General features: G+C 35.9%; 1 protein-coding gene across 2 annotated transcripts in view; it reads right to left on the bottom strand.

Annotated features, from left to right (window-relative positions):
• The window catches only part of Cdh12 (cadherin 12), a 1,081,833-nt gene that overhangs the window by 20,881 nt on the left and 1,046,355 nt on the right, over window positions 1-14,597 (bottom strand). For both annotated transcript variants that reach the window (XM_031359979.1, XM_031359980.1), the window contains one exon: window positions 14,352-14,488. In XM_031359979.1, the coding sequence (XP_031215839.1) occupies window positions 14,352-14,488 (137 nt within the window). The remainder of the gene's footprint in view (window positions 1-14,351; window positions 14,489-14,597) is intronic.

The following is a 14,597-nucleotide window of genomic DNA, read 5'->3' as shown; positions in this document are numbered from 1 at the left end:
CTGGGTATATGCCCAGGAGTGATATAGCTGGGTCCTCCGGTAGTACTATGCCCAATTTCCTGAGGAACTGCCAAACTCATTTCCAGAGTGGTTGTACCAGCTTGCAATTCCACCAGTAATAAAGGAGTGTTCCTCTTTCTCTACAACCTCACCAGCATCTGCTGTCACCTGAGTTTTTTATCCTAGCCATTCTGACTGGTGTAAGGTGGATTCCCAGGGTTGTTTTGATTTGCATTTCCCTGATGACTAAGGATGTTGAACATTTCTTTAGGTGCTTCTCAGCCATTTGATAGGAGTGGACCGATTTGCATTCTTCTACATGTTAACCACCAGTTGAGCCAGCACCACTTTTTGAAAATGCTGTCTTTTTTCCACCAAATAGCTTTAGCTCTTTTTTCAAAGATCAAGTGACCATAGGTGTGTTGGTTCATTTCTGGGTCTTCAATTCTATTCCATTGATCCATCTGCCTGTCACTGTTCCAATACCATGCAGTTTTTATCACAATTGCTCTGTAGTACAGCTTAAGGTCCGGAATTGTGATTCCACCAGAGGTTCCTTTATTGTTGAGGATAGTGTTGGCTATCCTGGTTTTTTTTTTTTTTTTTTTGTTATTCCAGATGAATTTGCAAATTGCTCTTTATAAGTCTGTACAGAATTGAGTTGGAATTTTGATGGGAATTGCATTGAATCTGTAGACTGCTTTCAGCAAAGTGGCCACTTTTGCTATATTAATCCTGCCAATCCATGAGCATGTGATATCTTTCCATCTGCTGAGATCTTTGATTTCCTTCAGAGACTTGAAGTTCTTGTTATACAGAACTTTTACTTGCTTAGTTAGAGTCACACCAAGGTATTTTATATTATTTGTGACTATTGTGAAGGGTGTTGTTTCCCTAATTTCTTTCTCAGTCTGTTTATTCTTTGTGTAGAGGAAGGCCACTGAATTGCTTGAGTTAATTTTTTTTATCCAACTACTTTGTTGAAGTTCTTTATCAGGTTTAGAAGTTCTCTGGTGGAATTGTTGGGGTCTTAAGTATACTATCATATCATCAACAAACATTGATAATTTTACTTCTTCATTTCCAATTTGTATCCCCTTGATCTCCTTTTGTTGTATAATTTCTCTGGCTAGGACTTCAAATACAATGTTGAATAGGTAGGGAGAGAGTGGGCAGCTTTGCCTAGTCCCTGATTTTAATGGGATTGTTTCAAGTTTCTGTTCATTTAGTTTGATGTTGGCTACTGGTTTGCTTTATATTGCTTTTACTATGTTTGGGTATGGGCTTTGAATGCAAATAGATCCATTCCTATCTCCTTGTACATAGCTCAAGTCCATGTGGATCAAGGACTACCACATAAAAGTAGATACACTGAAACTAATAGAAAAGAAAGTGGGGAAGAGCCTAGAGCCTGTTATTTCAAATAACAGGAAATAACAATAGCTTTTCATTATATCTCTCAAAATCAATGGTCGCAATTCTCCAACAGAAACACACAGGCTAACCTAATGGATGCAAAAACAGATTCCATAATTCTCCTACATACATGAAACATACCTCAGCCAAACAGATAAATATTTCCACTGTGTAAATGTCTGGAACAAAGTTTTCAAAGAAAATGCACTCAAGAAGCAAGCTGGCATAGCCAGGGAGAGGGAAGGGCACTTCATACTCATCAAAGGAACAACCTACTAAGATGATATCTCAATTCTGAACGTATATGCCTCAAACACCCGGGTACCCACATTTTAAAAGAAATATCACTAAAGCTAAAATGGCACATCAAACCCATACAATAACAGTGGGAGACTTCAACACCCCACTCTCACCAACTGACTGGAAATACAGACAAAAACTAAACAGAGAAACAATGAAACTAATAGACATTGTGAATCAAATGGATCTTACAGACATTTATGCAATATTTTACCCAAACATAAAAGAATATACCTTCCTCTCGCTACCTCATGGATCCTTCTGCAAAATTCACCATATATACAAAATCCCAAAGCAAGTCTCAACAGATATAAGAAAATGGAAACAATTCCTTGTATCTAATCAGACCCCCATAGATTAAAACTGGACTTAAACAACAATACATATACTGGAAAGCCTACTCTGTCAAGGAAATTGAACAATTCTCTACTCAATGATCACTGGGTCAGGGAAGAAATAAATAAAGAAATTAAAGACTTTCTAGAATTCAGTGAAAATAATAGTACAACATACCCAAATTTATGGGACACACTGAAAGCAGTGCTAATTGGAAAGGTCATACCACTAAGTAACTAAGTAAATTAGAAAATTCTCATATTAGCAATTTAAAAGTAAAACTAAAAGCTCTATGAAAGAGGCAAGAGGAAATCAAAATCAGGGCTGAAATCAATCAGTTACAAAGAAAGTATACAATATAAAGAATCAACAAAATCAAGAGCTTTTTCCTGGAGAAAAGTGACAAGATGGACAAAACCTTAATCAAAGTAACCAACACTGAGACAGTTACCAAATAAACAAAATAAGTAACAAAAAAGGAGATAAAACAACTGACACTGAGGAAATACTAAGACTCATCATGTCCTAAATAAAAACTCTGTACTCCACAAGATTGGAAAATCTTAATGAAATATAATGAAGTGGATGATTTTCTAGACAGATACCCAAGCTAAAGTTAAATTAAGATCAGGCAAACCATTTAAACAGCCCCATAACTCATAAAGAAATAGAAGCAGTCAATAAAAGTCACAAGGCCGAATAGTTTTAGTGCAGAATTCAATCACATATTCAAAGAAATCTATACATTTAGACAATATGAAAACATATATAAGTGACCACAAAATTCTACCAGAAAATTACTACAGCTGTTAAAATCTTCAGCAAAGTGGCTGGATACAAGATTAACTCAAAGAAATTAGTAGCCCTCATTTATACAAATGATAAATGGGCTGAGAAAAAATTAGGGAAGCAACACACTTTACAGTAGCCACAAATCATATAAAATATCCTGGTGTAGCTCTAATCAAGTAACTGAAAGATCTGGATGACAAAATCCTGAAAAATGAAATTGAAGAAGATATCAGAAGGTGGAAAGATCTTCCATGCTCACAAAGAGGTAGGATAAACATGGAAAAATTGATCTTCCTACTAAGAGCAATTTACAGATTCAGTGTAATTTCCTTCAAAATTCCAGCATAATTTTTATAGACTTTGATAGGTCAATATTCAACACCATATGGAAAAACAAAACAAAACAAAAAAGCCCAAGATGGACAAAACAATTGTGAACAATTAAAGAACTTTGGCAAGAATCACCATCCCTGAACTCAAGCTGTAATAAAGAGCAATAGTAATTAGAAACTACATGTTAACGGTACAGAAACACACAGGTTGATCTATGGAATTTATTTGAAGATCCAGAAATAAATGCACACAGATACAGACATTTGATATTTGATAAAGAAGCCAAGGCCATAAAATGGAAAAATGACAGCATCTTTAACAAATGGTGCTGGTTTAACTGGATATCTATATGTAGATGAATGAAAATAGGTCTATACTTATCACCCTGCACAAAACCCAAATCCAAGGGGATCAAGGACCTCAACAAAAAACTGGATACACTAAATTTTATAGAAGAGAAAGTGGGAAATACCCTTGAAAATATTGGTACAGAAGACAAAGTCCTGAACAGAACACCAATGACTCAGGCTCTAAGATCAACAATTAATAAATGGTACCTTATGAAACTGAAAACCAGAGATTGGGAAATAGTCTTCACCAATCCTACATCTGACAGTGAGCTCATATTCCAAATTTACAAAGAACTCAAGAAGTTGGACACCTACAACTAAAATAACCCAAATTAAAAAATGCTGTACAGAACTAAACAAAAGAGGAATCTCTAATGGCCGAGAAGCACTTAAAGAAATGTTCAAAGTCCTTAATCATCAGTGAAATGCAAATCAAAACATAAAGAAACTTTAAGATCAAAAACTCAAGAAATAGCACATGCTAGCAAGTATGTAGATAGACCAACGGGAACACTCCTCCATTGCTTGTGGGAGTGCATAAATAGAGAACCACCATGAAAATCAATTTGGTATTTTCTCAGAAAATTGAGAATACTTCTACCTCAAAACTTATCTATACCACTCCTGGGTATATACCCTAAAGATACTCCAGCATCTCAAGGGATACTTGCTCAACTATGTTCATAACAACTTTATTCATAATACCCCAAAACTAGAAACAACATAGATGTCCCTCCACTGAATAAAGGATAAAGAAAATGTAGTATATCTACACAGTGGGACACTATTTAGCTATTAAAAACCAAGGCAAACAGTGGATAAAGCTTGGGAACTTTTATGGAAGAATAGATGGAAGGATTCCCAGCACTACTGAAGGAGGTAGTGCCTTTACAGGAAGGGCAACAAAGTCAACTAACCCTGACAGTTGGAGCTCTCAAGTCTGAACCACCAACCAAAGAACATACACTGGTTGAGGCTTGACCTAGGCCTCCCTCTTGCACGTTTGTAACAGATAAATGACTTGGTCTTCATGTGGGTCCTGAACAACAATAATGGGGGCTATCTCAAAAAGCTGTTGCCTGCCTGTGGGATATGTTCTACCTTGACTCGCTTGGCTTAATTTAGTGGGAGAGAAGTGACTAGCCTTTCAGAGACTTTACATGCCAGGGTGGAGGGAAACCCAAGAGGGCCCCTACCCACTTAGAGGAGAATGGAGAGGGTGATGCAGGAAGGACCGTAGGAGGGGGATGACCTGGGTTGGGGCAGTGAATGAGATGTAAAGTAAATAAGTAAAAAATAAAAATTAAATTAAATATAAAGTGAAAAATAAAGCTTCTGATAGAGTCCTAGGTAAAAGACTGAGAAGAGGTATGAAAAATAAAAGAGTAGTAATAGGTAGAATATATAAAGCATCCTTTTAGGAGTTTTAAACTATTTAAAATAGCTAAAATAAAGATGGAAGTATGTGGAAGAAATTCAGAGATGAAAATACAGCTTAGTTATAAACCTCATTATGCAGGTCAACTTCTACATTAATAAACTTTTACCCAACTCTTTCTCTTCTGGACCTTTTGCCTGTGGGATTATGAAAGGTAGCCTGTCTTCTGGTTCAGCTAGGTTTAAACCCAAGAAACCCAGCAGATAGCACTGCAAGGCAAGGAAGGATGTTTGCAAGCTCCCAGATACCAGGCTCCTGACATGAGGCCCCAGCTACATAATTCTGTGGCCATCAGTCACATAGGGCAATGGCTCCAAGCTCCTGATATTCTGTCTGGACTCCACACTCCTGTTACCTGGCAACATCCAGGTATGCCTGGCCCACTATAAAAGGGGCTGCTTGGCGCCTCCTCCCTCTCTTTCTCTTATTCTTGTCTCTCCCTTGCTCCCTCTCTCTCAGCATTCCCTTGCCCCTTCTCTCCTTGAAGCAGTGGCCAACCTCTGCTTCTCTGCTCTCTCCTTCTCTCTGCCTCTACTACTCTCTTAGCTCCCCTTCCCACCATGAAAATAAATACCTTAGAAAGATGGACTGCCTCTTCTCATAGGGATCTGCCGTACTGAAGCAACGAAGCAGGTCTTCCTCTAAAGAGCCTCCCATCTAATCTCACTCAGGAGGCCTCCCTGCACTCCCAGCCATAGCTTCTAACATGCCAAGCCCATGCTGACCAAGCCTTGGACTCCCTCTTCCCCACTGGAACCAACCTGAGTTATTTCTTACTGCCCCCTTTCCCCTTGGCTCCGGGATAGAGCTAGCACAGCAGGCCCACACTCTGTTCTCAGTTCTTCCACAACATCCAACAGAGTCTATGGTGTCCAAGAGTGAGAACCTGTCATCTTCGGCCTTAGTGCAGTCCAGGACCCCCAAACCAACTCCAGAAGGTTTCCTGGGGACGTCAGACTGTACTCCCCACCCACATAGCAGGGTTCTGAAGCTTTTCACAGCCCAACACTTGTCCAGCAGCAGTGAGGGATTCATGAAGTCAAACTTCTTGCATCTGCCTTCATGAGATGCATTCTGTGGTAGGCCGGATGTGGGACAACATTTTAACCCACAGTTGTTCCCAATGCCAGGTTCTGGAAATTACCATTATTTTCCCAGGTTTATGGGATTGTTTTCTCAGATATCTCATATGAATAACTTTATTTTGCCTCTATGATTTTTGATGATAAGGAGAAAGTTGTGTAGAATCATAAGCAATTAATAATCATTTACTTCATTTTAGTAATGGATTGGTCATTTTTGTAGTGGGTTGATCCGATGCTGTTTGTATGCTAATTCAAATTACTACTTCTCAAGGTCTGATTGCCTGGGAGGAGCAGATCCTCTTGTATACCAAGTGATGCTATGTAAACTTTTCTTTTCAGCTTAACTGGTCAATAAAAGACTAGAGCCTTTTTTCAGCCTATTGTCTGATTGGACAATAGAAGGAGAAAGGTGGAGCTTAAGGAAAGAATAAGAAGGTTGCAGGGGGAGATGGGAGAGGAGCAGAAGCAAGGACAGAGGAGGAGCTATGAAAGGAGAGGAAGCTCATGGGGGGGGGGGGAACAGCAAGTAACAAGGTGATTTATGGTTGGGAAATACATTAGAATAGATTCGAACCTGCCCAACCTAGGCTTATGGCTTGTAATCAAAATATCTGGATTGTGTATCTTTTTTTATGGGCTAGAGAGAATGATTAATTTCATCTACAAGTGAGGATTCTTGCCTCAAGTATTTTTAATTATAATAAAGAGAAAATCATGTAGAGCTGTAAGCTATTAAAAATGATTTATGGCAGTTTACCAATGGATATTTTGAGTTTGAATTTTTTCTTCTTATGCTCAATTATTCACATTCTAGTTTAATTTTCAATGTTATGATAAGATATGCTAACCAAAATAATCATATGAAGTGTTCTACTTTGCTTTAGTTGCTGTGATCTGCATCATGGCCTACAGAGACTTGAAGCAGAAGATTTTTTCAGTTGCCCTGGTAGCAGTCAGTCACTGAGAGAAATCAGGGAAGGAACCTGAAGGAGGAACTATAGAGGAGACCAAGGAAAGATGCTGTTTACTGGCTTGCTTGCTTGCTTGGCTGAATTCTTTCTTACATAGCCCAGGCCCAACTGCCAAGGGATGACACTGCCAATAGTGGTCTAGGTCTCCTACATCAACTAAAAAACAGCTTACCAGCCGGGCAGTGGTGGCTAACGCTTTTAATTCCAGCTCTTTGGAGGCAGAGGCAGGTGGATTTCTGAGTTCGAGGCCAGCCTGGTCTACAGAGTGAGTTCCAGGACAGCCAGTGCTACACAGAGAAACCCTGTCTCAAAAAAACAAAAACAAAAAAACAAACAAAACAAAACAAAACAAAACAAAACAAAAAAACAGCTTACCCATCCATACACATGCCAATGTGAACTCAGTAATTACTCAGTTAAGGTTTTGTCTTCCCAACGATTAAGGATTTTGCCATGTTGACAGTAAAACTAACCAGGAAAATATCTTCATTCAAATTCTTGTAAATGGGTTTTAAACATTTCAAATAATTAGTCTTTAATTATTTGCACTCAACCTTTAAATATTGGATATGTATAATTATTTTTATTTGTTAAATAAAATTCTACACATTATTAGAGTTTTAGACAATATTTAGAAGTTTGTGAATATTTTCAATATTACATATGTCAAACACACCTATATTCTTCAACTTTTTAAATTAGTTCTTAGGATTTTTGTATAATATGTTTTGGTCATATTTATCCTCTCACAATTCCTCCAAGATAATTAAAATATTCAAGATTTACTTTTGAAAAATATTCAGTCTTCTTTCATTCTCTATATTCACTTAATATGCAATAGTACATCAAGATTTCTCCTCAGAACATTAGTTCCTACTGATTTACTTATTTTGTGTGGTATCTCTATTGACCCCAAATGAGAATAAAAACAGGAATATTTTAAAAAAAGAGTAGAAATTTAGTGAAAATCTAAATAGACTAAAAGTGAAAATGTGTGAATGAGATATTACCTTTAATGTTCTGTTTTCTTGATGTCTTAATTAGGGTTTATATTGCTCAGAAGAGACACCATGACCAATGCAACTCTTATAAAGGCAAACATTTAATTGGGGTAGGCTTATAGTTTCAGAGGTTTTGTCCATTATAGTCATAGCAGGAAATTTGGCAGTGTTCAGGCAGGCTAAAAGCTCCACATCTTCTTCCAAAGGAAGCAGAAGGAGACTGTCAGACTATAGGCAGCTAGGAGAAAGGTCTCCAAGCCTACACCCACAATGACCCACTTCCTCCAACAAGGCCACACTCTCCAACAAGGCTAAAACTCCTAATATTGCCACTCAGACCCTGGGCAAAACTTACTCAAATGCTTCATTCTACTCCCTGGTACCCGTTGTCTTGTTCAAACACATGAGTCTACAGGAGCCATCCCTAGCCATAGCATAGTGCAAAATACACTTAGTCCAATTTCCAAATAGCATCCTCAACAACATTAAAAGTTCAATGTTCAAAGTGTCTTCTGGGGTTTATTCAATCATTTAACTGTAACCCCCTATAAATTGAAATTTTAAAAAGGTGATCAAATACCTCCACCATTACTGGATATATATTATCATTTCACAGCATCACAGTGAAGAAATACTGGATGAAACCAAGGCCAAAAGCCAGCTGGGCAATCTTCAAACTCTGCATCTCCATGTCTAATGTCCAACTCCTTTCAGAGTTGATGACTATATCACACATCTTTCTCTTGGGCTGGTTCCACTCCCAGCTTTCTTCAGTAGGCATTTCACAACTCTGGTATCTCTAGCATCTTGGGGGAACCAAGGCAAATGCAACCTTATAGCTTCTTGTTCCAATGTCTGAGATTCACACATGATATTCTGGTTCCTCCATAGGGCTTCAGTTACTTCTCCAGCTCTACTCTCTCTAGCAATCTAATCTCTTTCTAAGCTTGCTATGCTTGTTCAAATGCTTATAATGAAAGTAAACCAGAGGATGAAGTCCATACTGGGCTTTTTTTTGGAGACTTCCTTAGTCAATGCAATTAATCTGAATTATCTTCCAGTTATCTTCATACAGATTCTTCAGACAAAGGCAAAAAGCATCCTTTAGCAAAACATCACAAGAACAGACTCTAGGCCATGAAATAAAGTCCTCATCTGAAGCTTCTTGAACCAGCAGCCTCCACATTTCAAATCGCCTTCAGCATGACTGCCTAACAATTTTTTTTTTAAAATTAACCTTGTTTCCAAAACACCTGTGGTGACAAGTTAAATATACTAAGGAATGGATTCATAAATAATCATTCATGTTACTCTTTTATTCTTAGCAAAATAATAAATATTATTAAATAGCATATTTAAGAAAGAAATATAAAGTTGTTTTTGTAATATGAATCATTTGAATTTATTCTAATTATACATATACATATGCATATATATTATAATTCAAAATATTTATACTCTGTAAAGTAAGATCTATCATGGACAAAAGTGGTTTGTTTGATGACTAAAATTTCATACTTGTAGTTTGAATGTACAAACAGAATGAGAATGATAAATGATGTCAATAGAATAATACCCTCACGTAAAAATGTTTCCTGCTTTTAGATCTTAGAAAACATGTATACCACCAAAATTTATACATTAACCCAAAACAGTTTTATGTGAAAAGCTAATCATGTAATTTTAATTGCAAAATATATCTAGAGAGTAATTAATAAAAGCCTAGTATTAAAGTTTTCCTTGAAAATTGGTGAAGCATGTAGATTGATCTAGCACATTTTTACACCATGACATTATTATATTCTTCTCAGAGATATCTAAAATTTTAAAATAAAATATGAAGTATTTTAGCATAAATTTGCAATTAATTATAATTTTGTAGTATATAATAGCGCTAAAAGATAAAATTTCTGAAATAATGTGGAGTTTATTGTGGTGCTAAAGATTTGTTATTTCCATAGAAATGATTTATAGAAATTCTCCGTGAAATAGTGTAAAAAACTTCTTAAGATATTGTTTCCTCAAAGTATTATTCTTACAACTACTACTTAAATGTTAACATTTCTAGCCAGGCAGTGTTGGCACATGCCTTTAACCCCAGCACTTGGGAGGCAGAGGCATGCAGATTTCTGAATTTGAGGCCAGCCTGGTCTACAGAGTGGATTCCAGGACAGCCAGGGATACACAGAGAAACCCTGTCTCAAAAAAACAAAACAAAACAAAATTCTATTATAAATCAAACATATCTTTCTTTGAGAATACAAAAGTATTTCCATATAACTGACTACTTGATGAAAACAAACAAACAAAATAAGAAAATAATAGATAAGCTACCTAGATCTACAGAGCTAAAGTCAAATATCCATGTAATGTAAGAGAAAAATGGTTTTTCAGGCTATATATATATACATATGTATACATATATATGTATGTATATATATACATATATGCAAATATAAGACAAAATTATACTAATTTATCATTTGAAAGAATAATAATAGCATTTAGAATTCATTATCCACTAAAATTTGAATCAATATGGATAGTTGTGGTGATTGATTTCTATTTGTTTTTTTTTCCAAATTTACACTTATCATAAATGCAAGGAGAGCAGCTAGCATTGTGCTTAAATTTTATTTCACATTATTATAGTTCAGAGCATTTAGTTAACATGTATATATCTAGAAAGTATATCTAAAAATACTGATTTCTATTGACTTTTGTACATTTAATATCTGGTTTTATATTAATATTCCTGAGGCATTCCTGTAAGATGACTTAATGGTTAACATTTCTTTCTGCTAAGGCAATGGCCCACGTTTATTCTCAAGGACATTTACATGGTAGAATGAATGAATTAACTCCTTAAGGCTGTCTTCTGACCTCCACACAGAGGTGGGGCACACAACTCTCCCAAGTAAATAAATAAAAAACCTTCCTGAGCATGACACATCTATGGTTATTGAGCAGTTATTATTGAGCAGTACTAGTACTAGTATGAAGAAAACATAATAAAAAGGCATCTGTTACTCCATATACACAGAAATATCACATCATTTTCTATAAAACATCTATAAAATGTTAATGTCTAGTACACTGGAAGTGTTTTTGTTGAGAATTCTGAAGTCCCATTCTTGCTTAATTACCACTAGCTGTGTGATACTAGGTACCCAACACACTATTTAAGAGTATCTATTTGCTGACTTCAACATCATGGGCAAAACCATACAAGGATTGTATGTAATCATGACTTATACAGTTGTTAGAATATTTTCAGTAAACAGTTCTTTCTTCTGTTGATTATTATTCTAGTATAGTATGATAATTTATTACATTGTATGAGAATATTATTATATTTTATATATTTATATATATTCTGAATGTATTTTATACATTCAGAAATATACATTTCAGAAAATTCTGTCAGAAGAATTTCCTATTGTTTTAGTGTTTTATAATTCAACGTCTGTCATCATTAATAAACTTCTTCATTGTACAACTAAAAATATTCATGGTTTATTTTACTAAATCTTTACTTCAGATAATTTGTATCTATCTCTAATTTGAGATGTCCTTGACTAGACATTATTCTTATTTTTCTCATAAACTACAACAACAACAACATAAACCTATTTTTGAAACATGGTCCTCACCACAGCTTATAAACTATACATGTATTTCATGTTGGATCTGAATTACAGATTTAAAACATGCAATTTGATTTTGGGAACAGATGAGTAAAATTGCACATTTACTACATGAGGCCTTCAACAGTCAGTTTTTTTTTCTTTATTAGATATTTTCTTTATTTACATTTCAAATGATATCTCCTTTCCTAGTTTCCCCTCTGAAAAAAAAAAAAAAAACCTGTTTCCCCACTTCCCCTGCTTACCAACCCATTCCCTCCCTGATATAGCTGTCTCCTGGGAGACTCTGACAGTGTCTGACTAATACAGAAGTGGAGGCTCATAGCCATCCACTGGACTGAGTACAAGATCCCCAATGAAGGAGCCAGAGAAAGGACCCAAGGAGCTGAAGGGTTTGCAGCCCCTTAGGACGAACAACAATATGAACTAACCAGTACCCTCAGAGCTCCCAGGGACTAAACCACCAACCAAAGAAGTACACGTGATGGTTTCATGGCTCCAGCTGCATATGTAGCAGAGGATGGCCTTGTTGGTCATCAGAGGGAGGAGAGGCCCTTGGTCCTGTGAAAGTTTGATAGTCAGTCTTGACTTCACAAGTTCTCAGGACCAAGCATCATACAACCAGATTCTGTGCTTGAATATCACATGAATATACACTAGCATACTTCCTGATATATCCCTTGTTCAACTCTGAAACCTTGTGAGCTGAGTCACTATTCGTGTTTCTTTTGCGTTTGTCTTCAGATCCCACTGTATTTTCCCATTAAACTCAGTCTGTAGCATTAAAGCCCTTTTGTCCTTAGTCCAAACCCTTCATTGGTTTTCCTGCAAAAGTGCAAAGACATACCAACCATATGTTCAAGTTTATTTCAGCAATAGTTCCACTTCTAGATATCAACTTCCTAGTTCTTTATTTTTATAAACCCTTAATAAAATACCCTAACAAAAGCAATGTGAGGAAAGAAGGCTTGTTTTGGCTCACAATTCTAGAATACAGACAATCATTGCATAATGATGGCAGGATCTTGAAGCAGCTGATCATATTGTATTAACAGTCAGATAGCTGAGATCAAACTATACTCAGTTGTATTTCTCATTTTAATACAGCATTCAACTCCATGGGATACTGATGTTCTTTCAAAGTGTATTTTCCAGAATCAACAGACTAGATAATTTAAATAATCCAAGGCAGGCTCAAATATTTCAAGAGCCTAACATACTTTACATAATCCTTTAGAGTCATGACTTGAGATTTACCTGTTAGGTGATAATGAATGCTATCCAACTGTCAGTCAATATAAAACATCACAATTTACATTCAAGAATTAGAGGAAACTCATAATAATAAAATTGGTTGGTGTTATATTTGAGATATGGAGAATTATTTTGAATCATGTTTTTTTTCTGAGAAATGTGAACTGAGGTTTTAAAGGTAAACAAACAGGTCTATGAAAGAATTTAAGTTAATTTCATTTTTTGGATAAAATGAGGACTTGCATTTGATCATAAGAACGGACCCATGCACTAAGGAGAATATGAAATCAGGTGTTTCTGGGGATTGATTCCAGGTCAATAAAGTCTAATTAGTATGACTCAGCTTTCTAGGAGCTATGTTTCTTAAACATCTCCATGTCCTGTGGACATCTCCAAAGTTGTAACATCTGAGATTGACCTCTGGTTTCCTGAGGAATTTGTAGACATGTCAACATATTCTGTCACACACTTGCACACATACACATGTCCAAACTTCTACACATATGCTCACTCATTTAAAATCATTAACACAAATCTTCCATAGTTACACCCACACTGAGTTGACACTAAGTAGCACTGTTGATAAAAATAAATGTTTGTAGTTTGTATTTATTTAAAAGATATGTAAAGTGTTATAAATATGTGCCAGATGCTTGAGGTAATAAAGGAAGACAAAAATAAAAGGTATACCAAATGGACTTCTCTAAACTCTCAGAGGACCATAGGGACCAAGAACTTCTCATGAGTACACTAATGCCAATATCTAAGTATTAAATATTCTTGCATTTAAATTGCAAATTATGTGTAATAACTTAGAGCTTTATCAAACAAATAAGTTCTATTTTCACTATAAGCCTAGATAATTATCTTTTACTCCTCAAGTAAGCACAAGAAATTCCAAACAATTTATATATTATAAGCAATACACTCCAAAATAACCCTTAAAACTTTTCTCTCAATTACTCTTCTTCAATTGCACATGGTCTCATGAAATAGGAGGGGAAGGGGAAATGACAGTTTTTAAAACGCTTTCACAAAATTCAGAAAATATTTTATAATAAAAGTTTTCATCTACTTATTTCTCTTCCTTCCTAACTCACATTACTCTCAATGATATAGACATAAGGAATATTTTTGGAAGAAAAATTGACATTTCTGTAAATTTGAGTATTGTATAGAGTAGGGTGAGGTCACACACTAAAACTCAGCTCCAGGTTTTCACGCAATCTTGCAAATGGGGCTCTCTGACACCTGCCACAATCTCTCTGGACTTATGCTATGAGGAAAAGGAACTGCTTTCTGTGTTTCCCCAGGAGACTACTTAGCTGTCATTCCCAAAATAAAAAAACACTCCAGTAGGGACTCGTTTTAGAGTGTTAAATCCACAGAATTTCAGTATAACATTGACTCTGCCTGTGCCATACTTACTAACTTTACTTGCAATTATGGAGAAATTATACTGTGCCGTGTTCTCTCTGTCTAGTAATTCATTAGTGGCGATGGTTCCTTCCGTTCCATCTATTGTAAAATAGCTCTCCCCATCACTCTTCCAATCTATGAAGTACCTGTATGTGAAAAGAGGAGATGCAAATGCACAATGATTACACATGAATCATAATGGCAGTGAGGGTAACTTGACACAGTTCCTTATTTTTCACCCTGTAGCTATTACCT

This window comes from Mastomys coucha, unplaced genomic scaffold (genome assembly GCF_008632895.1).
Source record: "Mastomys coucha isolate ucsf_1 unplaced genomic scaffold, UCSF_Mcou_1 pScaffold8, whole genome shotgun sequence".
Taxonomy (NCBI): Eukaryota; Metazoa; Chordata; class Mammalia; order Rodentia; family Muridae; genus Mastomys; species Mastomys coucha.
Note: the sequence above shows the minus strand (reverse complement) of the source record. Positions and strands in the feature narration are given on the sequence as shown.